The sequence below is a fragment of the Pezoporus wallicus genome, unplaced genomic scaffold, assembly GCF_028554395.1.
Source record: "Pezoporus wallicus isolate ANWC-B61680 ecotype Strahan unplaced genomic scaffold, APGP_CSIRO_Pwel_v1 contig_14529, whole genome shotgun sequence".
Lineage (NCBI taxonomy): Eukaryota > Metazoa > Chordata > Aves > Psittaciformes > Psittacidae > Pezoporus > Pezoporus wallicus.
In genome coordinates this window covers 64259-88135 of record NW_026642411.1, presented here as the reverse complement: position 1 = coordinate 88135, position 23877 = coordinate 64259, and the positions used below count along the sequence as shown (strand labels likewise).

The 23877-nt window shown below is 55.2% G+C and overlaps 3 protein-coding genes and 1 long non-coding RNA gene across 5 annotated transcripts in view; 1 reads left to right on the top strand and 3 right to left on the bottom strand.

Annotated features, from left to right (window-relative positions):
- Positions 1 to 3179: 3179 nt before the first annotated feature.
- On the bottom strand, positions 3180 to 12216 carry GH1 (growth hormone 1). Its single transcript, XM_057429928.1, is given in 12 exon segments — positions 3180 to 3419; positions 4117 to 4150; positions 4152 to 4203; positions 5233 to 5331; positions 5791 to 5944; positions 6266 to 6388; positions 6995 to 7174; positions 8181 to 8336; positions 9629 to 9790; positions 10165 to 10281; positions 10879 to 11042; positions 11826 to 12216. Coding segments are annotated over 12 exon segments (1341 nt in total). The 5' UTR covers positions 11836 to 12216; the 3' UTR covers positions 3180 to 3329.
- On the top strand, positions 9503 to 11164 carry LOC130610237 (uncharacterized). The gene is made up of 3 exons (XR_008975004.1): positions 9503 to 9565; positions 10134 to 10273; positions 10902 to 11164. It is a non-coding gene; the product is annotated as an uncharacterized LOC130610237 (long non-coding RNA).
- Positions 12217 to 14586: 2370 nt separating the features above from the next.
- Positions 14587 to 18629, bottom strand: CD79B (CD79b molecule). Its single transcript, XM_057429925.1, has 6 exons — positions 18444 to 18629; positions 16797 to 16835; positions 16003 to 16311; positions 15640 to 15758; positions 15325 to 15366; positions 14587 to 14874 (listed from the first exon to the last, which is right to left on the bottom strand). Exons 1-6 carry the CDS (start codon positions 18508 to 18510, stop codon positions 14776 to 14778), a joined length of 675 nt encoding a protein of 224 aa, XP_057285908.1. The 5' UTR covers positions 18511 to 18629; the 3' UTR covers positions 14587 to 14775.
- Positions 18630 to 22050: 3421 nt separating this feature from the next.
- Positions 22051 to 23877, bottom strand: part of SCN4A (sodium voltage-gated channel alpha subunit 4) — a 31921-nt gene continuing 30094 nt past the window's right edge. For both annotated transcript variants that reach the window (XM_057429927.1, XM_057429926.1), the window contains one exon: positions 22051 to 23523. In XM_057429927.1, coding sequence (XP_057285910.1) covers positions 22331 to 23523 — 1193 coding nt within the window. In that variant the 3' untranslated portion in view covers positions 22051 to 22330. The remainder of the gene's footprint in view (positions 23524 to 23877) is intronic.

Below are 23877 nucleotides of genomic sequence, written 5' to 3'. Positions count from 1 at the left end.
GGGACGCCTCTGCTGGGCCTCGAGGGGCTGGAGCACATACTGCAGCCACTGGGGTTCCGACTGGAGCGACTCCTGAGGGAACTGGGAGGGCAGGGATTGGAGCGGTGAGAAGCAGGCACGGGGCAGGGAGCAGGCAGACGGGAGGAGCTGGAGCCTGCCCCTGCCCTTACCTCTTCCTCGTCCGTGTCCGTGTCCTTGCTCCTGTTGGACCACTTGACTCGCAGGTCCTGAAAGCGCCTGGAAACAAGCGGGAGCAGGGGGATGAGAAGCAAAGGATGAACTCCTGTGGTGCTGGAGGAGATGGGGGGGCTCTGGGCAGGGCTGGGCGCTGCTGGAGCAGAGCCTGTTGGGGCAGGGCAGGAGTTACCGTCGCAGACGCGGGCACCATCTGCTGCTGCCTTGGGAATCCTCGGCAGGTTTCTTGGTGCAGACCTGGTGACGGAGAGACAGAGACTCAGAACGCGGGGGTTCCTCATGGAACACTGCAGGACGGGGGAGCCGGAAGGTTCTTCCTCCAGCCCAGCCCCTTCTACATCCGTGCAAGGCTGTGCCAGCAGCCACGCCTTTAGGAAGAGCCCCCCCATGCCTCCCTGCCCAGCTCCCAGGCGCTCCCGGCCTCTGGAATGACCCAGAACTCCTCATCTCAGCCTTGCTGATGTCTGCCTTTCTCCTCTGCAGGGTCCCCCCGCCCCTGCAACACGCACGATGCCTTCTAAACACATGAAAGCTCATTTGTCCCTTTGGAGGAGAAGGGCCCCAAAGGGAGGTTCAAACTCTGTGAGCACGACGGGGCCCCTGCCCTGTGCCCGGGCATGGCCCCGACCCACCAGAGCCGCGGCACCATGCGGAAGGGCTGGGTATGGGCTCAGGGCAGGGAGCAGGGGCATTGCTGCACGAATGGAAGCAGCGGGCACTGGAGCAGAGCAAGGCCAGGACAGGAGCTGGGGAGGGGATGCTTGGGGTGAGGGACTGCGGGATAGAGCCCGGGAAGGGCTGATGGCAGAGGCTGTGATGAGAGGGAGCCGCAGCCCTGCTCAAGGAAGGAGCTGCTGGGAAGCTGCCCAGCAGAGCTGGGGACAGACCCTGGCAGGAGCCAGGACAAGCTGCTCCCAGCAGCTCTGAACCCCTCCGAGCCCCAGGGTGCGGGTACCGCAACGAGCTCCAAGTCTGGGAGAACATCTCCTGTGCTCCCCAGCACATCCACGGGCATCCGCAGCAGCACCCGGGGCCCATGAGCACTGTGGGAGCACCCCCCTTCCCCTGGGTGCTCCAGCCCCAGGGCTTGGCTGGCAGTGCTCTGCCAAATGAGTCCATGGCTCACCTTGAAGCAGCACAGCACCAGAATTGCAATAGATGTGATGAGGGTGATGATGGCGGACAGCAAGAGCGCCAGCAGCCGCCTGTGGCCAGAGGTGTGCTTGGCCATCTCCTGGGAGAAAAGGAGGGCGCATTAGGATGGAGAGGAAAGGAAAAGGAGGCCCCTTCCATTCCCACTGCCCACACACACACACACGCAGCAGTGCCCTGCTCTCTCGTACCGTCTCTGCAGACTCCCTGTCCATGTCCTTGGGCTGGGCACGGGGATGCGAGGTGCCGGCATCCTCCTCCCACACACACTGCTCCAGGAGGTCAGAGGGCTCCGGGTCGCGCTGCCTCTCGCTCAGCAGCTTCAGGAGCAGCCCCATCCTCGAGACCATGCTGGAGCAGGCCGGCTGGAGCTGGGGCAGGCCACAGTCCCCACGCAGGGCTCGAGCCACGCGTGCCATGAACTCGTGCAGGGCTCGGTCTGGCACCAGTGAGTGCCGGTGGCGGCTGAACAAGGAGTCAAAGGCGGCTCCTGGTGTGGCCGCGCTGCCCAGGGCGCTGGAGCTGCCGGGTGCCGTTGGGACGGGCGGTTCCTGCCCCTTGTGCTGCCCGCGCCTGGTGGTGCTTGCAGGGGCGCTGGGTGGGCTCCCGCCCCGAGGGGAACGCTCTGCTGCAGCCGTGGCCTCTGGAGCGCTGCTGGCAGCAGCAGGGGGCCGTTGTCAGCCGGCAGAGCATGGACGAAATGCTGCATACTGCTCAGTCTCTGCTCTGCTCCACCCTCTGCTGCTGGGAGCTCTTCCTCTGCACCCTTGCTGCCCACTGTCCTTTCACTGTCCGGCAGCTGGCGGGCGGGCGGGGTGCCGCGGGCCAGGGCAGCGCCGCCGGGACCCGGGCAGGGCTCCAGGGACAGGGCCAGGCGCAGCAGCAGCTGGGGTGCCCCGGCGGGGCAGGGCCTGCCTCAGTGCTGAGGACCAGCAGCAGCAGCAGCAGCCGTGGGCTGCAGGGTTGAAGCTGCTGAGTCCTGTGCACTGTCACCGTGGAGCTGCTCCAGAGAGTGCCCTCTCCGTAGAACCTCTGTGAGCATCCCCAGTCCGAGGTGGGGCTCTGCTTCCCGCCGGCAAACTGCTTCCAAAGTGTGTTTGTGTGTGGCAAACAGGCACCAGAGTGTGTTTGCTCTTCACCCTCCTGGTTAAAACCCTCACCCCCATCATAGATCTTCTGAAGCAAATCACCCCTTTCCTCTCTCGTTTTGGTACATTACACAGGTCCCACTGCTCTCAGTCCAAGGGGGATCTGAAACCATTCCTGTGGCTGTGCCCTGAGCTCTCCTAGTTTCCCATCAGAGAGGTCAAACAATCTGAGCAGGGGTTTGTTATCCTTGTGATTTGGGGAGCTTGATGCCCCTTTCCCATCGCTTGTGCTGCCCCTGAGGTTCATTCACCACTCGGGGTTACAAGATTTAGCTGAATTTGGTGAACCTGTTTGAAATGAGAAAGAATCTTGGCTTTACACCGTGATAATGTCCCAGTTACTTAGAGTTGGGGCTCAACACGTTACTACAAGACTTGGCCTTGTTTCTTTAGAGGTTACTTCACCTAGAGAAAGAAATCCTTCTTTCTGTGCTGTGCGCTGGAAGTACCACAGCTACTTCTGCTGTCTCCAGCTTTCTCCTGCACACTGGGGCTACCTGGGCTGCATGGAGGCTCTTGCAGGGAGGACTTGCTCCTTGTAATTCTTCTGCAAGTGCTCTGCACATCTCTTCTGCTGTCTCAATAATAACCATGCAGCTAAGCTGGCTTCCAGATATAGCTGACATGGATAAGTTGACAGGAAAACACTTCCTTTCTGAGAACTCCATGTGTTTTGGGGCTTAATTTTAGTAACACCATGTTTATTGCCCATTTCTTTCACTGTTACTTGGAGAAGATGAAAACACTGCCTATGACACACAACTCAGTTCTCAACATTAGACTTTGATTCCTAATCACACACTGCAGGACTTTGCGAAGACAAAGCTCCACTCATTAGATGGCATCTCCTGGCTCAGCATCAAAACTGAGATCAGACAAAACTTCTTCTTCGAGGTCAAACTGCTCTAAGGAGAATTCATTGACCTGAGAAGAGAAATCCAGAGTCAGTTTCTTGCTCTACAACATATGTGAACTTATCTCTGTGCACCTGCTAACACGGTGGTTTTGATACAGCCTCCCCAGAATTTACCAACTTGGGAACATTCCCACTTTGGAATGGCTGAGATCACAAGGCAGTGAACCAAGAGGACACCCAGCAGCTCCCCTCCCAAGCAAGTCCTGAATTCCTGTCTGCTGCTCTCCCTATCCGCCTGGAAGGTGCCTTGTGGAGAGAGCATGCAGAATCCCCTCCCACATCCCATCCCAAGGGAAGTGAGATGGCGGGGAGCTGAGGGATGGCTCTTGTGCCAAAGGAGAGCTCTGAGAAGCAGCATGCTTCATGTTTGACTTCCCTGCTTGCTTCTCTTGCGGTCAGCACGTGTTAGGTCAGCTCTCTGGGGGTTTAAAAGAGGTCACATAGAAGGGGCTGTACAGAGTGTACTTCTCACTTTCCTCTAGCATTTAAAATACACCTGCGTTTCTCCACAGTGCACAAAGAAGTAGGAGTTTTAAATCCTTAATGTGCTGTACAATTCCAAGATGTAATTACTTCCTGGGATTTAAGTGGAGGTGATTGCTGCATAGAGGGATGGCGGAGGTTGTAACAGTCAACAGCTCCATCTCCAGTCCCCAGAGGTAACACACGGGCCCTGTACAAAAGCTGATCACCCCCTGTTCCCACCTGCACAAGCCCCTTCAGCTCCTCTTCTGTTGCAGTCTGTGGGCTCCTCCTGAGAGGAACTGTACTCCATGGCCACTTTCCCATTCCCTGAAACAGAACCAGCAGCAGAGCCACAGTGAGTTACTACCGTGTGTAATGCCAAGAAACCAGCCCGAAACCCCAGATGGGATAATTCTGCTTCACAATGGCTTTCAGAGAGAGCAGCTGGTCTGAACCAGTGTGCTGCTTTCTCTGGCCTTTCTCCTTCTTCACAGCAAACCAAATGGCTCTTACTAAATGCAGTGGAAACTGAAACTGAGGAAACAAATCCATGGAGAGATGGAGCACATTAACTGTCAGTCCCTGTGCATGTGATGGATCAGAAGTCAGGAAGTACTGCAAAACATCTGAACCCAGAAACCCACCTTTCACATGAACACCTTAATGAAGCCAGGGGAGGAACGTGGCAGATGAAAGGCTGTAGAATGAGGACAGTGGCACTGACCCGATCCCATGAGGATCTGTCATGATAAGCATAAAAGAGTAAAGTACTCAGATACCACATAAACAGGCATAATCTAAAAGCTCAGAGAGCATAGCACCTGGAACCCAGAGGAAGCAGAACTAGCAGTTCCTGGGCAGGCTCAAATCCAGCTCCTACCATTAGAGACTCAAAGGAGACAGTAGCCCCAAAGAAGCAACACTGAACACAGCCGTAGGGCACAGACCTTTGCTAGCACCTGGCTGGCTTGGAACTAGGACAGGAATGTGCAAAATGCTGCAGTTCAGTTCATGTCACCCCTGGAAGCAGAACTTCCTCATATCCTTATGTGGCATGCACATGTAGTGTTAAAAAGCTCTCCCTGACAGCATTTACACCCTTGGAATTTGGAATTTCAGTGACTATCATCAAAAAATCTGACCTCTTGTGGACCTTCCTCTTGCTCACACAGCTCATAGGGTGGAACCACTCTGTTAAATCATTACAGACCAGACACAGGCTTCATTTTGCTTGAGACCCCCCAAGTCTCAATGAATCCCAAGAGAAGCACAGAGAAAATGGATTTGTATTGATGATCATGAAAGTTGTAATATCAGCAAAACCACCCCAGTGTTTAATATAAACCTAAGCCTTACCTAAGACAATGAGGAGTATCTTCTGAAAGGCACTAGCCAAAGCTCTCCCAGCTGCAAGTTTCTGAACTCTTCTTGTTGCTGTGAGCAACTCAAGAGAATCTGAACACAACAAGCAGCACAGTATTGATATTAAGATGATGCTCTGCATAGGAAGCACACCGGCTACATTTTGCTAACCAAACAGCTTCACAGTCTGATAAGAAAGCTGGTTATGGTTTGGGAGTCGTCAGCAGCACCCTCACAGGGGTTTCATGTGCCAGGCCATGACAGCACATGATCCTTAGGCCTGTGGCAGGAGGCAGCACAGACACAGGCACAGAAGTGGCTGTGATGAGGAATGATAACACTGCAGGCAAAAGGGAGAGAACAGAGGGTAGGAAAGTGATGCCAGTGTGAATCAGGGAGGGAAGAGGCACGTTCAAGATCCCTTGCTGCATAGCACAGCAGCTCAGACCCTTGCCTCCCACTGAATTCAGACCCACGAACTGTGCACAGGCAAGATTGCTCAGGGCCTGTGATGGCTGCTGAGAGAGACTTCCAGCTGCCCCCAGAGCATACCTGCACTGTTCTCTACATCTGCCTCGGCCAGGGCGACTCCCCTTGTGCGCACCCCGTGTTCAGGCTGTGTCACCTCCACAGCACACAGGTATTTCACAGGTAACGTCCTTCCCAGGTCCTCATTCTCACCAACAAAGCCAGATACATTCTGCAGCTGTTGGGAAGCCCACAGATAATTCATTTGGATTAGATTAGAGGGTATATTAGGAACACTTAGGGCTATGCCCGTATACTACACACCTCTGCACAGCATGGGAGTCCAAGGCAGAAGCTGTGGATGGAAGCAGAGCAGAAGCCAAGGCAACTGCCTTCTCTCCCCATGCTTTCAAAATACCCCCACTGGTGGTCTGAAATACAGCTCCTGTAACTGTCTCTTATTTGCTGATTTGAGGACAATTCCTCTCATTCCACCAACCAGTATAATTGAGAAGAGGATGAGGGGAAGGATGATGGGTGAATATAAAGGGCTCCTTACTGTGACGATGCGACTGGACCAGCCGTTAAAGCCAAGGTAGTGGTTGGCCAGCTCCTGGCCCTTGTTGCTGCTGAGAGCGAGGACTTTTTGCTGAAACCCCTTCTGCTTGGTGCAAACACAAACCTGTGCAGGAAAGAAGAACCCTGCTTAGCCAGGCTCTGCTGTAAGGTTCCCACTATGATACCACTGATTGCTCTGGGAGAAACATCCGAAGGTAACCTAGTTCTTGACCACAAAGAATCCCAGCCTGGTTTGTGTTGGAAGGAACCTTAAAGCTCCTCCAGCTCCAGCTCCAGCCCCTGCCACGGGCAGGGACCCCTTCCACTGGAGCAGCTTGCTCCAAGCCCCTGTGTCCAACCTGGCCTTGAGCACTGCCAGGGATGGGGCAGCCACAGCTTCTCTGGGCACCCTGTACCAGTGCCTCAGCACCCTCTCAGTAAAGGTGAGGGTGATTGTTAAACATTCTTATCACAAGTGTTAAGTATCTGTTACCCAGAAGCAGGCTCTGTAGATTATTTCAGAGGAGAGATGCTGCCGTTTTACTGCTTGAATGCTACCTGGGAGCCGGGCGGGGGGGGGGGGGGGCATCTCCATAGTGGGAGCACCCAGCCACAAGTCAGTAAACCTTTTGCACGAGAAACATCACTGACACCACCGAGTGTTCCATGTGATTCCACCCTGCTGCTGGAGGCGCGAGTCCTGCAGGTTTCACTTGCATGTTCTGCTTACCTTCAAGGGAGATTTCTGAAACAGCCTCTGCCCATTGCACACGTGCTGGGCTCTGCTGGCATCTCCAGCTGAACAGAACTTGATAACAGCGCAATAGCCAGGCCCTGCCACAGCCGCGTTCCTGTGCACTCGCACCGAGTAGAGCGGCCCGAACCTCGAAAACGCTGAAAACAGGGAATGCTGAGGAAAAGAAAGAAAAAAAGGGCTTTTGAAATATCTCTGGGTGCCCGAAGAGCTGAGCCACGGGAGACTGCTCGCAAGGCCTGATTACCTAGAGAATGAGGGCAGGTTTCAGTACCCTTTAACAGGAATAAGCCCTGGAACAATCTCTGAGGCTGTGCATCTCTCCACAACAATAAGCTCAACTTCACTGGATCTCTGCCCTTATCTCTAATATCCTCCAGCCTCTGCACTGGGAGGAGAGCCAAGTGGGACATGAGGCTTCCTGCCCCCCATTCACCCTCATCCCGGACCCCCTTTGCTCCCCACCATCCTTTGGGTGGGAATGCTTTGCGTGAGCAAACTGCAGTATTTTGCTGGCAGATGATGGGGTCTTGCTCCACCTTACTCTGGGATCTGTGCAGCTTTGCTGTGGCACGGGGGGGGCACAAAGGACCGCGCGCTGGCCCTGCCGCCAGAATGCCTCGGGAACACTGAACAAACCCCCCCCCAAAACCGGACAGAGAGGGATCGGGAACACGCTGTCAACATCCACGTGAAGCCACCAGCGCAGAGGGGGCCCTGATAGACGCTGCGGGGAGGACCCGGCCCCACTCCCCAACCTCGGGGGTCCCCGGTCCCGCTCCGAGCGCTCTCCTCACCCCCAGCCCCGGCTCCGGCTCCAGCCCCCAGACCAGCAGCGTCTGCGCGCTCCCGGCGGGCACCCGGAACTGCACCAGCTCCGCCATGCCGGGCCCTGCCTCCCGCCCGGCATCGCCGGCGCCCCGCGGGTGCAGCCCCGGCACCAAACCTGCCCTGTCCAAGCCCCCGTTCAGCGCCGCCCCTGTAGCAGCTCGGGCCCGCATCCCCCCCATTAACCAGACTCGTGTCGGCAGAAGCGTTTATTCTCCGCTTGTCTTTACAGGGAGCAGGGCAGCCGCGGCCAGCGAGGGGCAGGAGCAGGGCGGAGCCGTCCCCGCGCTCAGATGGTGCAGTTCCCCTCCCCGTAGCGCCGGCACTTCATCACCTTCAGGTAGGTCTCCACCTTGTGCAGGTCCTTCTTGAAGCAGGACAGCAAGCCGTAGTTCTTCAGCAGCGCGTCCTCGGTGCGGAGGTGGATGTCGAACTTGTCGTAGCTGGGTTTGAGGACCTGGGGACCCCGCGAGCTCCGGTCCTCCAGCTCCTGCGGAGGTTGGAGAGGTGCCGGTGCATCAGCATCCTCCAAGGGACCCATGGATGAGGCTCCTGCTCGGCTTTTAGAGGCGACTGGGGCTTCTTCCCGCCGCCCCCCCCCCCCCCCCCCCCCCCCAATAATATTTCAAACCTACTTCTACGTGCTTACAGACAGGGCAGTTGTGCAGGGGGGATGCTATACAAATTGCTGGTAGGGAGAAGGGAGCTGGGCACAAGGCTGCAGGGAGGAAAGAATGTGCCTTTTGGGGTCTTAAAGGGAGCGCTGCGGGTCTCTCTGTGGTTACTCTTGCTAAGGAGATGGGGAACCAGGAAAATAATTCTCTTTTCTCCCACTTTCCCAGTGAACAAAGCTCAAACCCAGATCCCAGCTGCATGCATCCAGAGGTGACAGATCTGCCTCTCCTGCCCTGGTTTGCCCACCCCCTGATACAGCAAACAGACACCTTTGGTTAAGTAAACAGTGTTATAAAGGGATGAAGTGTGGTTATTTGTCTAGTTTGTGTACTCCTTCCTAATGGCCAAGCACATGTCAAATGGAGAGCAAAACCTGGAAGTGATACTCATACATACACCTACTTACTCCAGCGGAATGTCAGGACAGGAGATCTCTCTTTGCTCTCAGGACCTGACTCTCAGAGCTATTTAGATGCTAGAAGGCGCTGTGTAATTGCCCAGCCTCATTCCTCACAGATACAGATCTTGGAGCTCTAGCTCTGTGCACTGACAGGTAAACTTAGCTGTAGAGTAAGCATGACTGGGCGATAATAAGCAGTTTCGCTTAAAACAACAGAGCAAAAGTAAAGAGTGACCCTTGAAGAACATCACTTGCCAGGTCTCAGTAATCTGGGTGCTGTATTCATGTGAAAGAGCATGGGCTTCACCTGTACATGCTGGTACGGGTTGTTTTATACAGTGTCACAAGTCTAAATGCAAAATTCACTCCATTTTGGAGCATTTTGCTCAGAGATGCAGCAAACTTTCTGTTGCTGGTTGTACAGCAGATTTAAGCAACTGAGCATTCTTTGGTGCTGGGTTTGGAAAGAGTGGGTCTGGCCTATTGTGATCTGTACTGCTATCTGAACAGCAACAGCAGTACTATTATCCTTTTTGTGGTTCCTTGTACTCCCCACTGATGAACTGAATGCAGTAGGATATCATGATTTCAGCATTATAAGGTAAATGAAGCCCAAAGGATGCCACTGGTGTTCACAGTGGGAGGTGTGTGCTCCGTGTCTGGGAGGTCTTTGTTATTCTGTAGTCATGCTACATGCTGTGACTTACCCTCATCAGAGCTTGGATCCCTTCTTCCAGGTCCTTTAGTTTTTCATACACTCTGTCTGAGGTGCCAAAAACCAGGTTGTTGGTGAACACCTTGCTTAGGTATTGCACCGGGGTCAGCCAGGACTGGATGAGAACCAGTGAGAACCGAAGCAGCTCCATGTCCTGGAATTAAGGAAAGAAAGGCTCAAAGCTGAAGTGTTTGGGAGTTCCCTGGGAGTCCTCTGAGCCGGGCTGGAGGTGACCCAGGGACGTGCCACTGCTCCTACAGCAGGTGCAGGGGAACTTGCAAGCTGAGGAGCACCACCCAGACATGTCCTGTGCAGACAACAGCTTGCTCCTCATTCGTGGGGTGGAATTGTGATTTATGGCATAACCCACAAGAGCCTCTCCTGCTTCATGCAGGGTTTAAATAGTGAAACAGGGAGAGGAGGCATGAAGCACTGAAGTGCTCCCAGATGGAAACCCTCTGTCCCTGGAATGAGGCACAGCTGAGCTCCTCACACAGGCCTGGTCTTGCCCTGGGGAGGAAAACTCACCGATTTCTGCTGAGCATCGTCCTTCCCCGTGGGAGCAGGGATGGTTTCTGAGTAACAAAACGCTGCCTGGGAGTTTTTGTTGGCATGTCTTTGGTCCTCTGGGATATAGGTGCGTTCCTGCGGAGACATCCAAACATAGCCAGCTCTGTTGCCTTTGCACTGACTGAAGACAAGAGGCACTTGCCCAGGCTCTGTTCAGGACAGCTTGCAAGAAGGAAAGGAGAGGTGTCTCTGTACAGGGTTGGCAGGTAGGGAGCAGGAGTTTCTGTGCTGGCCCAATGGACCTAAAAGACCTAAAGGTCTTCCTCACACTCAGCTGAGGTGCTGAGGGTTCTCCCATGGATCACATCACCCCCAAGGACAGCTCTTGCTCCTGGCAGCAGCAGGAACTGCATAGTTTTAAGCTCTCAGACTTGCCCAGGGCCAAAGGTGACTGACACAGAAAGTCCTGCAAAGCATCTGTGCCATCTCCCACTGCTGCAGGGTCTCTTTGAGAGACCTCAGCCTGTGCAGCAGCTCTGGACATGGGCACTGATGGCCCCAAGGAGGAGGCTGTGCAGGATCAGAGGTGGGGACAGAGCCTGTCCTATCCTATTGAGACCCTTTCTCCTCATCAAGAGCTGATGGTTGAAAAGTCTCTGGCTCTAGGAAATAACACAGTCCTGGAACCATCAAGCTAATGTGGAGGACGTGCCTGGAGGCCACAGAACTTACGAACTCTTTGTATGTCTCAGCAGCCAGGAGGTGAAGGTGCTGAGCCCTCAGCACAGCGTTGGCAAACAGGTTGGAAAGGGGCATGGCCGGGAAGGTGGCAGCTTCCTGTGGCCACTGCAGTCCCAGAGTGATCACAGCAAGGAAGAGAGGAGACAGCCAGGACCCTGCAGCAAAGCAGAGAGCTGGGATGTTAGCAGCCCTTTAGTGACTGTGCTGAGGAGCAGGCTGGCCCTCGGCGATTGAGCCTCAGCCTCTTCTGCCCATGCTGCCCTAAAGGTTTTCAGCCTGTGCCATCCACTCACACAAGTGTTCGTCTGTGCTTGCAAAGACCCCAGAGTTAACCTCAGACAAATGCCCTGGAGCCTGTAGGACTTGGATGCGCACATTAGACGTCATCCTGATCCCCACTTTGAGCTCAGAGTATGAGTTTTAATATTCCTGCCAACACTTACTTTAATGGTAACTGTTATAACTGCATCTTGACCTTGTTCTTCATGTTCTCCACCCTCTCCTTGTCCAGTTTAGGCCAACGACTACCTGAGTTAATTCCTTGATTAAAGTGGCGCTGTGGGGAAAAGTATCCTTTCTCATTGATTTGTAAGTTGCCACATTTTCATTTAAGGCTGGCACTGAGTGTGTATAGCACAGCACAGTGCCATCATTGTCATCATCATCTTCATCATCATCTCCCCTCATCCAGGGATGGGGCAGCCACAGCTTCTCTGGGCACTCTGTGCCAGCGCCCCAGCACCCTCACAGGGAAGAGCTTCTGCCTAAGAGCTCATCTCAGTCTCCTCTCTGGCAGGTTAAAGCCATTCCCCTTGCCCTGTCCCTACAGGCCCTTGTCCCAAGCCCCTCTCCAGGTTTCCTGGAGCCCCTTCAGGCACTGGAGCTGCTCTGAGGTCTCCCTGGAGCAGATCCTTCAAAACTGAAATAAAGGAAAGTACCTGGAGCCATTTCTGCCTGGTTCGTTGCTCAGGTGTTGCTTGGCAGTGAAGGTTTCCTCCTTTCATGTAGGCTGACGAAGGCCACTGCTGAGCCACCCCTTATATAGCAGGGGGTCTGTTTAAAATGTATATGTGTGTCATGATCACAACAACATATCTGCATCTTCTGTGTGCGTAAATGCACAAGTGTTCGCAATGGTGCTCCCTAATCGCAGTCATTTATACAGAGATGGAAAGGCTGGGGAGGTTGTTTGCCTGGGGATGATTTTGCCGTATTCTGTTGGTTATTACAAATAAAGGTTTCTTCATCATAGGAAGACCCATCCCAAAATCACCTCAGTGCTTACACGGGGGAACTTGCTGTGTCCGCCTGGTTTCCCTGCCTGCTGCTGCAGCCTTGGCAGGGCTGGTGGGCCAGTTTGGGAGATGTGACTTGAATCAGGTGGGACCTTTTCCCCCGCACCGTGAGCAGGGATGGATGTTATCAATGAGATGAATCCTGTTCCTGCCAAGTCCTTTCTTTCTGCTTCTACCAAAACTGTAAAGGGTCAGTGAATCGTTTTGGTGACCTGGTTTGCCATGGGGGAGGTAAACTGCTGTCATAGCCAGCTTCCAGCCTGCCTGCTGCAGATCCAGCTGCCAGAGCTCTGGGAGGTTTCTTGTCCTCAGCTGGACAAAGCAAGGAGAAGATCTCGTTAAGAGCATCTTCCTGCTCTTGTCTGAGATGCAAACATGAAATATCTCTGCATTGAGCAGGGGGCTGGTGTAGAAAGGAGGTAGAGAGATGGGGAAGAGGAGATGGGGAAGGGGACATGGGCAAGAGGAGAGGTCACTGCACACCTATCCCTGCGTTTGAGCAAACCAAGACAGAACCTAGGACAGGCAGCTCCAGGGGAGGCTTAAAGGACTTTTCCTCCTCAAGAGGCATGAATTGCCTCTCAAACCAGGCTGTTTCAGCCCTTTGCCCTGGGCTCAGGGATGGTTCCACTGTCATGGTGGTGATGTGGCTCCTCCAGGCCCTGGATTTCCTGTGCCCCCGGCACAGCTCCGGTTTCCTGGAGGCAGCAGCATCACTGAGGCAGAGGGTGCAAGAGCTGGTTAATAAACATGCCAGGAGAGCGTGGCCTGTTCCAAGAAGCCCCTGGGTGTTTGCTCACTGGAGACGTGGTGCTGTCGCAGGGTAAATGTCAGTCCCTGGTGCAGAGGGAACAGTGGGTCCTGCAGCTATCAGGTGTCCCGTCACCCAATAGCCAGCAACATCTGGGGGTGTTTTTCTCCTCCAGATCCTGTTTAAATATGTCAATATTTGTCAGAGGAGAGCAGGGCAGTGGGTACCTCAGCCCAGCACCGCCTTGGCTGCCTCTGTATGGTGATGCTCTACCACTGCAGCTGCATTGGTGCAGCACCAGGGACCCAAGTCCTGCCCGTCACTTGCTGCCTCGCTGCTCTCTCAGTACAAGCATGGTGCTAAATCACAGAATCCCAGCCTGGTTTGGGCTGGAAGGGACCTTAAAGATCCTCCAGTTCCAACCCCTGCTGTGGCCAGAGTTGCAGCCAAGCAATGATCCATGATGCAACCAGGATGGTCCAGCCTGTGCGGTGCCCCTGAGGCTTGGTTTGTTCCCAGTCTTCTCTGGGCATTAAATGAGGCAGAAGTGCCGTGGAGAAAGTAGTGCCACTGGGAAGCGCTGGGCTGGCCACACAGAGGTCACTGGCACAATTACAGTTGCATCAGCAGCTCTTGGGTACCAGCTCAGCATGCTTTTGTGTTTCATTTGTGGCCCAAAGCAGCATCTCATAAAGCAGTGTGACACTCTGTGCTTTTCCAAGCCCTTTCTCTTCTCTGGGACAGAAAAAACCCTCAATTCTCTTCAGGGTGGTCCCGTGTCTGCCTTACCCTGAGCATCACCAGCAGTATCTAAACAAGTGAAGCAGCTTTTCACCTGTTGGGATGTGGAGAAGTCTATGGCTGCTCTTGGCTCTGCCTCCCAGCCTGTGCTCAGGGCCCTCAGGGGGTGAAGTTTGGGCTCCAGCTGAGCTGGACCCATGGGAAGCTGCTCCTTATACCCAGGGCAGTGACACTGGCACCAGGGCTGTGGGACAGGCACAGACCGGGCATGACGGGAGGGAGCAGGATGGGAATTTACCCATGACCTTTATTAGGACTCAAAAAGCAGTTGGGCAGTTGTGTCCCACAGTGCACATCTGTCCCATCCGTTCTGAGGTTGCACGGGTCCCTCAGTGCAGGGACATCTTCATGGCACGGGCCAGCTCTTGAGAGCTGCATCCCCAGCTTTTCCTGTCATCTTTGAGGAAAATGAAGTGGGTTTGGAGGATCCTCTACCTCCGACAGCTGCTGGGTACAGCCATGGCTGGAAGGCTACTGGTGGCACCAAATCCTCCTCCATCATCCACATGGTGCTGCTCACCTTGGGTTGTTCACCATGGTGCTGCTCACCTTGGGTTGCTCACCATGCTGCTGCTCACCTTGGGTTGTTCACCATGCTGCTGCTCACCTTGGGTTGTTCACCATGCTGCTGCTCACCTTGGCTCCTCTGCCAGGGCTGCAGTGGGGTCTCGCAGGCCAGGAGGGTCCTTGCAGCGCACAGTGACCATGGCTGGTCCTGTCCTTCCCAGGGGTGGTGGGGCTGGAGGAGACCCCCACCCACTGTGGGGCTTGCGTGGCATTGCCCATGCAGGAGCTCAGTGCTGGTGTGGTGTGGGTCTGCCAGGGCTTGGGGCCAGGTTGATACTGGGGGGTTTGCAGGTGGCTCCTAATTTCTACAGGGGCTTTAGGGGTGTATAGCAGGGCCTGGGCTCTGTGCAGGGACGCCGGAGGTGGTTTGCAACCAGGGATCACAGCCTGGGATCCAGGCACCCATCGAAGCTGTGGTCCAGGACAGGAGCTGAGGCCGGTCCCTGTGGATGCTGGCGCTGGGTGCAGGACCCCTCACTCTTCTCCTGGGTGCTCCCCAACTGTCCACTTGGCCTTCACATCCCGGAAGGGGGTGATGTCCTCGTAGGTGGCCATCTGCTCCACCTCCAGGCCCTGCAGCAAGAGAGGGGCTGAGACGTGGCAGGGGGCCACGGTTTCACCCACAGCACATAGAACCATGGCATCAACCAGGGTGGAAAAGACCTCTCAGCTCATCCCATCCAGCCATTCCCCAGCGCTGCCAAGGCCACCATTAAACCGTGGCACTGAGGGCCTCAGCTACACGGTTTGTGAGCCCTTTTGGGACCCATGTCCAGGGTGTTCCCCCAGAGACTGGGGCAGCTTCTGAGAGGGGATGGAAGTAGATGCTGGATGTGCTCAGAGCGTGGCTTGGGTTTATGAGCAGCTCTTTACAGCTGATGTGCAACAGGCGTTGGGAAGGAAAATGTCCTGATGTGCCCTGCAGGGGCTGGTGGTGCCCATCAGACACCAGCAAAGGCACGAGGCTCTCTCGCTGCTCAGGCTGATATTGCAGAGGTACTTCTCTAATGAATGCAGCATTACCTCATAGGTGTGGTCCTCCTCCAGGCTTTCCTTGCCTTCGCCCTGTGGAGACGAGAGTCACAGGTTGGGTGTCAGCACCCACCAGGATCCCCCAGCCTCTGTCCCCAGCCTCGTCCCCCCACTTCCGCAGGCAAACCCACACAGCCCCACACTGGTTTAGATGCTTCTTTTCCCACTTGAGGTAGCCATGCTCCCACGGAGCACCCCAAACCCAGCCCTGCTCACCCCTGTCCATAGCAGCATCCTGCCCAGGACACAGGACTCTGCTGCGAGCACTCTGGGGACATCCTCACTACTGGAGATGCTGTCACTTACTTTATTGAGAAAGAGGAGTATGGGGACACTGATGAAGATGACAAGCAGGATGGACTGGATGATGATGATGGCGTCCTTCAGGGTGTTCCTGCTCTGCACCTGCCGGATGTTACTGTGACCTGGGAGCAACAGCACAGGGGTAGCTCCAAGCTCCACCTCCAAGCGTCAGCAAGACCAGATGGGGAAACAGGGGTGACCAGCTCTCCCCACTGGGACAGACCAGAGCATTGCAAATGGCCATCAGGGACCAGCTCTGGGGTGAGACACTCGGGCAGGAGCCACCTCTAGCCATGGAGGGGGAAAGGGTGAGAGAAGGAGAAGGAGCATGGCTTGGGGTGCAGAGGATGGGGAGCTCTCACTCACTCAGGACCTTGAGCTGTGTCCCGCAGTCGTGCGGCCGCTGCTGCGCTGTGAGGTTCTTCCTGTCACAGACGTAGATGCCGTTATCCTCGTAGGTGATGCTGGAGATGGTGAAGCTGGTGAAGTTCTCTGTCGTCTGGATGCTGTAGCGGGGGGTGCTGGTACTCAGCTCGTGGAAGTCGTCGCTGCCCTCTGCCATCTTGTACCACTGGATGCTGTGGGGGTCCTCGAAGTAGCAGATGAACTGGATGGGGGTGTTCCTCTTGGCACCCACAAAGCGTGGGTACTGCCTCACCGTGATGCACCCGCTGTCTGCCGGGAACAAGGGGGGTCAGGGAGAGCAGGGCCCCTGCCCCTGGGGGCATCTTGCTCCCACGAGACACCCCCAGCATCTCCCAAATCAACAGCTTCTCATTGCTATGGATTATGCTGCTTTTGAGCAGAGCTTGGCTCTTGTGATGTGAGCACTCGTGATTTGGCTCTGTTTTGTGGGTTTAGCCGGTATTTTGGGTTGCAGAGTTCATGCTGACCCCCCCCCCCCCGCTGGTGGGAATGACACAAACACCGTGTGACGGCTCCAGTGCCTGCTCACACAACGCGCTCTGTGAGCACAGGGAGGAGACGTGGGAGGACAGAGCAGATGTGGCTTTGCAGAGGGAGCAGGGCTGGGGGATGCCACCAAGGAGCTTGCAGCCTGGGAATTGCCTTTGCGATGGAGAAGGCCAATGGGTGATGGGACATCTCCCACCCCTTCGTGGCATCCAGTGGGAATGGGAGGGACATGTGGGGATGGTTACCTGTGCTGTTCCAGGTGCTGTTGTCTGCTGAGATCCCACCTGTAAGACAGGAGATGGGCCCTGAGATAAAGGCCAGGAGCCCACATAGGACAAGCCCATGTAGGTGTCCCCCATGGGATGGCACGTACTGTAGTTCTTCATTTCCACTCCATGCTGCATGGAGTGCTTGGGACCATCAAACCAGGACACCAGGCAGTGCAGAATTGGGTACAAACCCTTCTATTTCCATCCCATCTCCTGCATCTTCTCTTAACTAAGCTGCTTTCCGGTTGACATTCCAATGAAACCTGCCTTTGCTGTTAATGTCCCCATGCCTGGCACCCCCCAGACAGACTCACGCCTCTTCATTTACACCAGAAACGTTTTCCCTGCCGGGACTTCCCTGTCCTTGCAGCCCTGGGATGGCTGGGGGGGTTCTCACAGCCTGCCCCCCCCCCCCAGATTAGTCTGGGGGGCCCACAATGCAGTGCAGGAAGTGGGGCAAGGCGGGGACCCCCCAGCACCCATGGGTCCCCCTGCCACAGCTCCAGCGCCCCTGTGCCTTGGTTCCTCTTGCTGCAGCTGGGCAGGAAGCACCAGCCCTGTTTACTGCAGTGCTTCAGTGCTCAGCTCCATCCCTGCGACCACGGTTGGCCAAACCCTGCTGTGGGGAGGCTGGCGGGGAGCGGGGGGGCTGCTCTGGCCCTGAGCAGAGGAGAAGGAAGGGAGAAGGAAGGAAGAATGAAGAAGAAGGAAGATTCGATGCCTTTGCCCCAAGCCTTCCCACCCCGCTGCCAGCCTCCCTTCCCCAAGCAGCAGCCCACAGGGACCTCTTCCAGGTCTGTGCTGTTCACCTCCAGCACCTGCATCCCTGCAGGGAAACTGCCCCCTCCAGCCCCATTTCATCGCTTTCTGAGCTGGGAGATGCTCCTCGTCTGGGCTGTGCCGGGTGCACGTCCCTGCCGCCCGCAGTGCTGCTGCCAGCCTGACACTGGCCTTTACTCACCGGGGTTTGTTGGGGTTCCAAGTGAAGACCAGGCTGGTCCCACTCTTGAGAACCCTCCTCCCCTCAACACACAGAAGGTCCTGTCCATGGTAGGGGGATGCAGCTGGATGAGCATTAAGGTCCCTTCAACCTAAACCAGGCCATGGTTCTATGGTTCCCATTGCAGCCATGGGTAGGCTGAGCTTCCCCTGTCTTCCCTCAAAGCCAACATGAGAGCCAGGATGAAACCCTGGGATTCCAATCTATACATGGGGATGCAAAGGGCAACGGCACAGGAATGTTCACACAGGGCCCACAAATCAACCCAAAAAGCCTTTTTCCTCCCATTTCTCCTTCGCTCTCAGGTGCTGGGCCCCATGAAGCAAAGGGATGGGGCTTGGCCATGGCCTCAGCGATGTGCTGACCCGAGAGCAAGGAATGGTGAAAAACACCCCACAACCCTTCCTCTTTCCTGCCAGCTGCAACCACAGCTCGAGCCAGGCTCCAGCCAAAGCCAAGGGGCTGCGCGAAGGGTCCCATCCCTGCACCCAGTGGGAAGCAGCTCCCGGAGCCCGAGTTCAGAGCGTGTCGAGCAGAGCTGGGTGAAGCCCTCGTTGCATCAAGCAAGGGACAGCGCCGGCACATCGCGGTGCACGCGCACAGCTGCCGTGTTGAGCACCTACCTGTGACCAGAGCCATCGCCCAGAGGTTCAGCTGGAGCACCCAGAGCCTGCTGCAGAAATCAGCCATCTCTCACTGCCAACAACAGGGACACATCCAGCCCTGGCTCTTGCTCCTGTGGCCCACGGCACCCGGTCTGGACAGCTCGGCCTCTGTACCTAAAAATGGCAAAGCTGCTGCTACACGAGACGGCCCCTTTCCTGATCATGTAAATGCTCCTCGATGGGGGCTTTCCCTTTGGGGATGGTTTTGAATGTGACACAGACACTGGGGCGGCCGGTGCCTGCGCCCTGGGCACTGCCCAGCCTCGTGTCCCTGGGCTGTGCGCGCCATGAAGGCGGCCACAACTGGGCTGGGTCTGGACCAGAACTGGAGATGAGCCCATCTGGTGCAAAACCTGGGCTGAGCACAGGGGATGGGCCTGGGGAGCAGGATGTGACTGTTGGCACTGCCACATCCCTGTGGGGTAGAGAATGGGGGTGACCCCGGAGTTGCACCCCAGCTCCATGGCAAGGGGAGATCCCCCTGGAGCATTCAGTGCTGCAGGTGATGGGCAGGGGTTGATGCTGGCCCATTTGGAGCAGGAATGAGGTGGGAAGAGGGAATGCTTGTGCTTGTTGTGGGGATCAGTGTCCCACCTCCCATTCCTGCATCCGCCCTTCTGGGGAAGGGTGAAATCTGGGATTGGAGAGGGGTGGCCAAAATGAGGCGCCCCCTTTCTGGGTCCCAGCCATGCCTGCTCCTTCCCCATACCCTGTCTGCCACAACTGAAACCCTTCTCCATGAGCCCTTGGAGATGGGCAGTCCCTGGGGAAGCGAGGGGTGACAGCCCAAGGTGAGCTCTGTCCCCCTTTGCTCTGACCCAGGAACACGGTTTCCCTCTGTGCTGTGAGCACTGAACCGTGCCTGCCTGTGAAAAACACCCTCGGGTCCTTCTGCCAGCAGCGCTGGTCCCCAGCCCTGCTGCTGCTGCTGCCCTTCTAGTGGGGTGCTTGCCAGTTCTGAGCAATCAGAGCTGCTGGGAGCCAGCCTGAGCCTCACCTGGTGTGCAGGGGGATGTGAAGCGAGGAGACATAAAGGGTTCTAGAGAAAGGCTGGTCCCAGGAGGGAGAAAGAGATGATGGGAGGGGTGCCTCCTGGCAGAGCTTCTGGGTGGGTGCTGTGCATGGTGCCGTGCATGAGTTCTGCTGCCATCACCCCTGGTCCTGCTGGAGCAGCACAGCCTCCTGCAACAACCTGCAAGGCAAAAGCAGCAAGGGATGCTCCGTGTCCAGAGGCACTGGGGGGTTTTCATCAAGCCCCAGCTGGAGATGGGAGCTGTGACAGGAATGCCTGGGACAAACTAAAGAGGGTTTGCAGTGACAGTGACAGCCAGATTGCCCCCTGCACAGCCTGCAGGCTCCTTGGTGCCCTCAGACAGAGACCTGGTCCAGGCGGCCTTGGTCTCTCCTTGCAGTAGCCAGTGGTAGGGGACCTTGTGGTCTCACAGGGATGGTCCCATGTGCTTCCTCAGGGCCACCAGCACACAGTCCATGGCCAGACCAAGCCCTGTGGGCAGTGCAGAGCTGCTGCCAGGCAGCTGCACCCTTCCCCAGCCCATTCCTATTCATCAGGGCTCCGGTTTCAGTGCTGTCCTTTCCCCCTCTGTGAGAGGACAGGGACAGTGAGCAGTGCCCCCGCCTCCCTCCAGCCCTGATACCAGGATGCTCTCACGCAAATGATGCCAGGCCCGGGATGAGCTGTTCCAGGCAGGGCAAGAACACAGCAGCGAGGCCGTGCCATGGCCCTGGCGACGTCAGCAGGTCCTGGATCACATCCCGCTCCAGCCGTGCATTGACGCAGAAACCTCCTTCACCCACCACCGCCTTCTCCCCATGGTGATGAGCTGCTCCTGCGTGGCCGTGGGGCAGGTTTGGCCCCGCAGAACCTGGCATGGGGCAGCTCAGAGGATCCGCACCTTGCTCCTTGGTTGAGCCTGAAGCAGCATGTCCTATGAGGTGCCAGGGAGGCAGCCCAGGGGGGCTTTTTGTGCAGGATGGGACCACCAGATCCTGCTGAGGATGGCAGCCAAGGCCATTCCCAGGGGTTCCTTTTGTCTTCCCTGGAGCAAAGGGAGTGGGACATTCACCCTCTACCACACACCAATGCAGTTTGTTTTGTAATAGACCATTTACAGTTGTTTATTTTAAGAAATGTACAAAGAAAAAGGCTTTATCTCACACAAATCCTGCTCTTGGGTATTTTTCCCACCACTGACAACACAAATGTACAAGCAGCATTGATTGTGAGCCACAGTCCGGGCTGGAAACTGCTGTGCCATGGATGCTTCCCATGCAAACACCATTTAAAGCAGCTCAGGCTCCTATTCCAGGGAGCATTACCCTATGCAACATGGAAATGGAATAACAACACTACGAGATGAACAGAGTGACCCCGGCTCTGCCACCCAGCCGACAGCACATGGATGCAAAGCAAGCTCAGCACCGCTCCTGGCCAGCCTGAACATGGGGCACCCAAAAAGGCTCAGCACCAAAGCAGCCCAAGCAAAACACTTTCTACAATGATACAAAAAGACAGACCCTTCAGCTTTAAGAAGCAGCCCTTGTTTTATCTGGAAGAGGTTTTGGTTCATGTTGGTTTTGATCTCAAGAGGGTTTCTTTCCCCTTTTGGAGGCAGGAGGAGGTCCAGAGATGAACTGAATAGCAGCAAAACCCTTTCCCTTGGGGAAAATGCTCCTCTGCTGGGAGGCTGCTGGTGAGGACCTGCCTGGCCCCTCTGCACAGAGCCCAGTATGTGCCCCTGGGTCCCCTCTGGAGCCCCAGCCACGTGAAGGATGCTCTGCCCGGCTACTTTGGGATTTACACCCCGCTAGGAGCATTCAGCGCATGAAGGCCCCTGGTGCTCGGTGGGATTTAAGGGATCCCATTGAAGCAGCTCCTTGCCAGGACCATTCAAGCACCTTCTCCAATCCCTGGGGATTCGTCTTGTTAATTAGCACTAACAAAGAGCGCTCCAGTGGGGTATTTCCTCCTACTATGGGGCTTGAAGCAACCCCAGAAGGTTTTGTTGCAGGGACTGGGGTTCTTGGAGGAGGTTTTCCAAGCCCTACCTTTGTCCATGGCTTTGCCACCACAAAACCTGGATGAAAGGGGAAAACAAGGAGGAAGCATGACTATAAACACTGTTTACATTCATGCTGTAGAGACCAGAGTGATTTAGGATTTCAATGCATATTCAGAGACCTTTAAAACCTGATAGTTAACCCTGAGAACATACCTGCAGATGCTCTGTTTTGGCTATGCAAACAAATCTTTAAGACGTAATTGCACTTCCTCTGTATATAACAAAAGAAATAATCCATCAAGCTTATTCAAATATCCAAAAGAAAGGTGCTACTTTAAGACATTGGAGATTTTTTGTTCACAAAACCTTGTCTATTCTGTAATTATTCTTAATATTATTTCACTTGGCTCATCTTTCACCGTCTGCTTGGCTGCTCTTTGGAAGGATAAAGTCCAAGAAAACCTCCTAATTGTGAAATAACATCAATAAATAATCACGTGAAGTCAAAGGAAAGCCAGCCTCACTTGTTTGTGTGTGAAAAACATCGTTACCACGCTGAGATCATTTCCAAACTCAGCTGTTTCCCTTTCACCAACAAGAGATTTCGCACGTCACTCTCATCAGAACATTGAACTGTTTGCAAGTGCAGTGAGCTGGAAAGCCCAGGAGCAGTGCGAGGTCCTGCTCCGAGAGCTAAGGTGGCTTCTTGAAACATCTGAACTCAGCTCAGTATCTAAGATCTAGTGATTTGTACATGGGAGAGCTCTGGAGGAAGAGATACAAACGGAGCCTCTTGAGGCTGGGCAAGGGATGGAAGCCTCTCTGTTACACCAGCGACTCTTTCACAACGCGTTCCTTATCCCATCCTTTTTCTTCTTCGGGAGCACTTTGCGTCTCCAAGCCGGGAACGGGCTCCAGACCAAAGGCAGGAGCTGCCTCCACGTCTGCCCCACTGTTCCCATACATCGCGTGCATTTTGGTGGCGATCAGGCCTTCCTTCTCTGGTGCATCTTCGGTCAAGGCATCCTCGTCCTTGCTGTGCCTGTACATGTAGGATGCCTGCTTCACCGAGCGCCTCAGGAGGTACCTCCGGAAAGCCCGCTGGATTTTCGTAGCACAGACTTCCTCATGCTTCCTCTTCAGAGTGGTGGTGATGGGTTCATAGGAAACCTTCGAGGGGTTTGCGGCCATGAACTTCTCCTCCATGGTGGCCTTCAAGGCATCCATCTCTCCCGAGTCTCCCAGCACTTCCTTAGTTAGGGCAAAGAGGATATCCAGACAGTGGATTTTGTCCCCAGCAACCATTGGTAGGTCCATGGTGACTAGCTTGATCTTGTTTGGCTTGGGAATTCTGAGTGGCTCCTGCAAGGTGTCCACAAAGTCAGACAAGGTGCTGTACGCAATGAACTGGGTGGCATCAGGGTCAAACTTCTCCCAGATTTCATAAAACATTTCAAAATCATCTTCACAGAGGGGTTCACTGCTCTCCTCTGTGGCCACACTGAAGTTCTCCAGGATGATGGCGATGTACATGTTCACCACGATGAGGAAGGAGATGATGATGTAGCTGCAGAAGAAGAAGATGCCGATGGATGGATTGCCACAGTCCCCTTTCACTGAACTGCCAGGGTTTTCCAGGTCGGGGTCGCAGTCGGGGGGCCCGCTGTTGAGGATGGGGCTGAGGAGGCCATCCCATCCCGCCGACGTGGTGATCTGGAAGAGGCAGATGATGCTGTTCCCAAAAGTCTCGAAGTTGAAGATGTCATCAATCCCAGCCTCCTTCTTTACATAGGCAAAGTTGGACATCCCAAAGATGGAGTAGATGAACATGACAAGGAAAAGCAGGAGGCCGATGTTGAACAGGGCAGGCAGGGACATCATCAGAGCAAAGAGGAGAGTCCGGATGCCTTTTGCCCCTCGGATCAGGCGGAGGACGCGGCCAATCCTCGCCAGCCTGATGACCCTGAAGAGAGTGGGTGACACGAAATACTTCTCTATGATGTCTGAGAGGACGATACCTGTGAAGGGATGAAGAAGAGGTGAGTTTGCCATGCTCTGCAGCCAGCATCGAGAGGTGAGGTGGAGCTACCTCGCTCCGTCTGCCAGAGTTGGGCAGATACAAGCAGATGAGGCCACCCCTGATGGCACACAGCTCTGCTCCTCTGGTGGCAAAGGGAACAGATTAAAAACAAACTCTGAGCACAGACCCAAAGGTTACAAGCTGCTGCTCCATTCCAGCAGGCAACATGGAGTCAAGGGGATCCCAGCACCAAGGAGGAGTGGGACACCCTTCCAGCCCCTCATTCAGCCTGGTGACATGGGTTGGCCTTGCATCTTGTCTCACAGTCCTGATGGCTTGGCCTTGCTCGCAG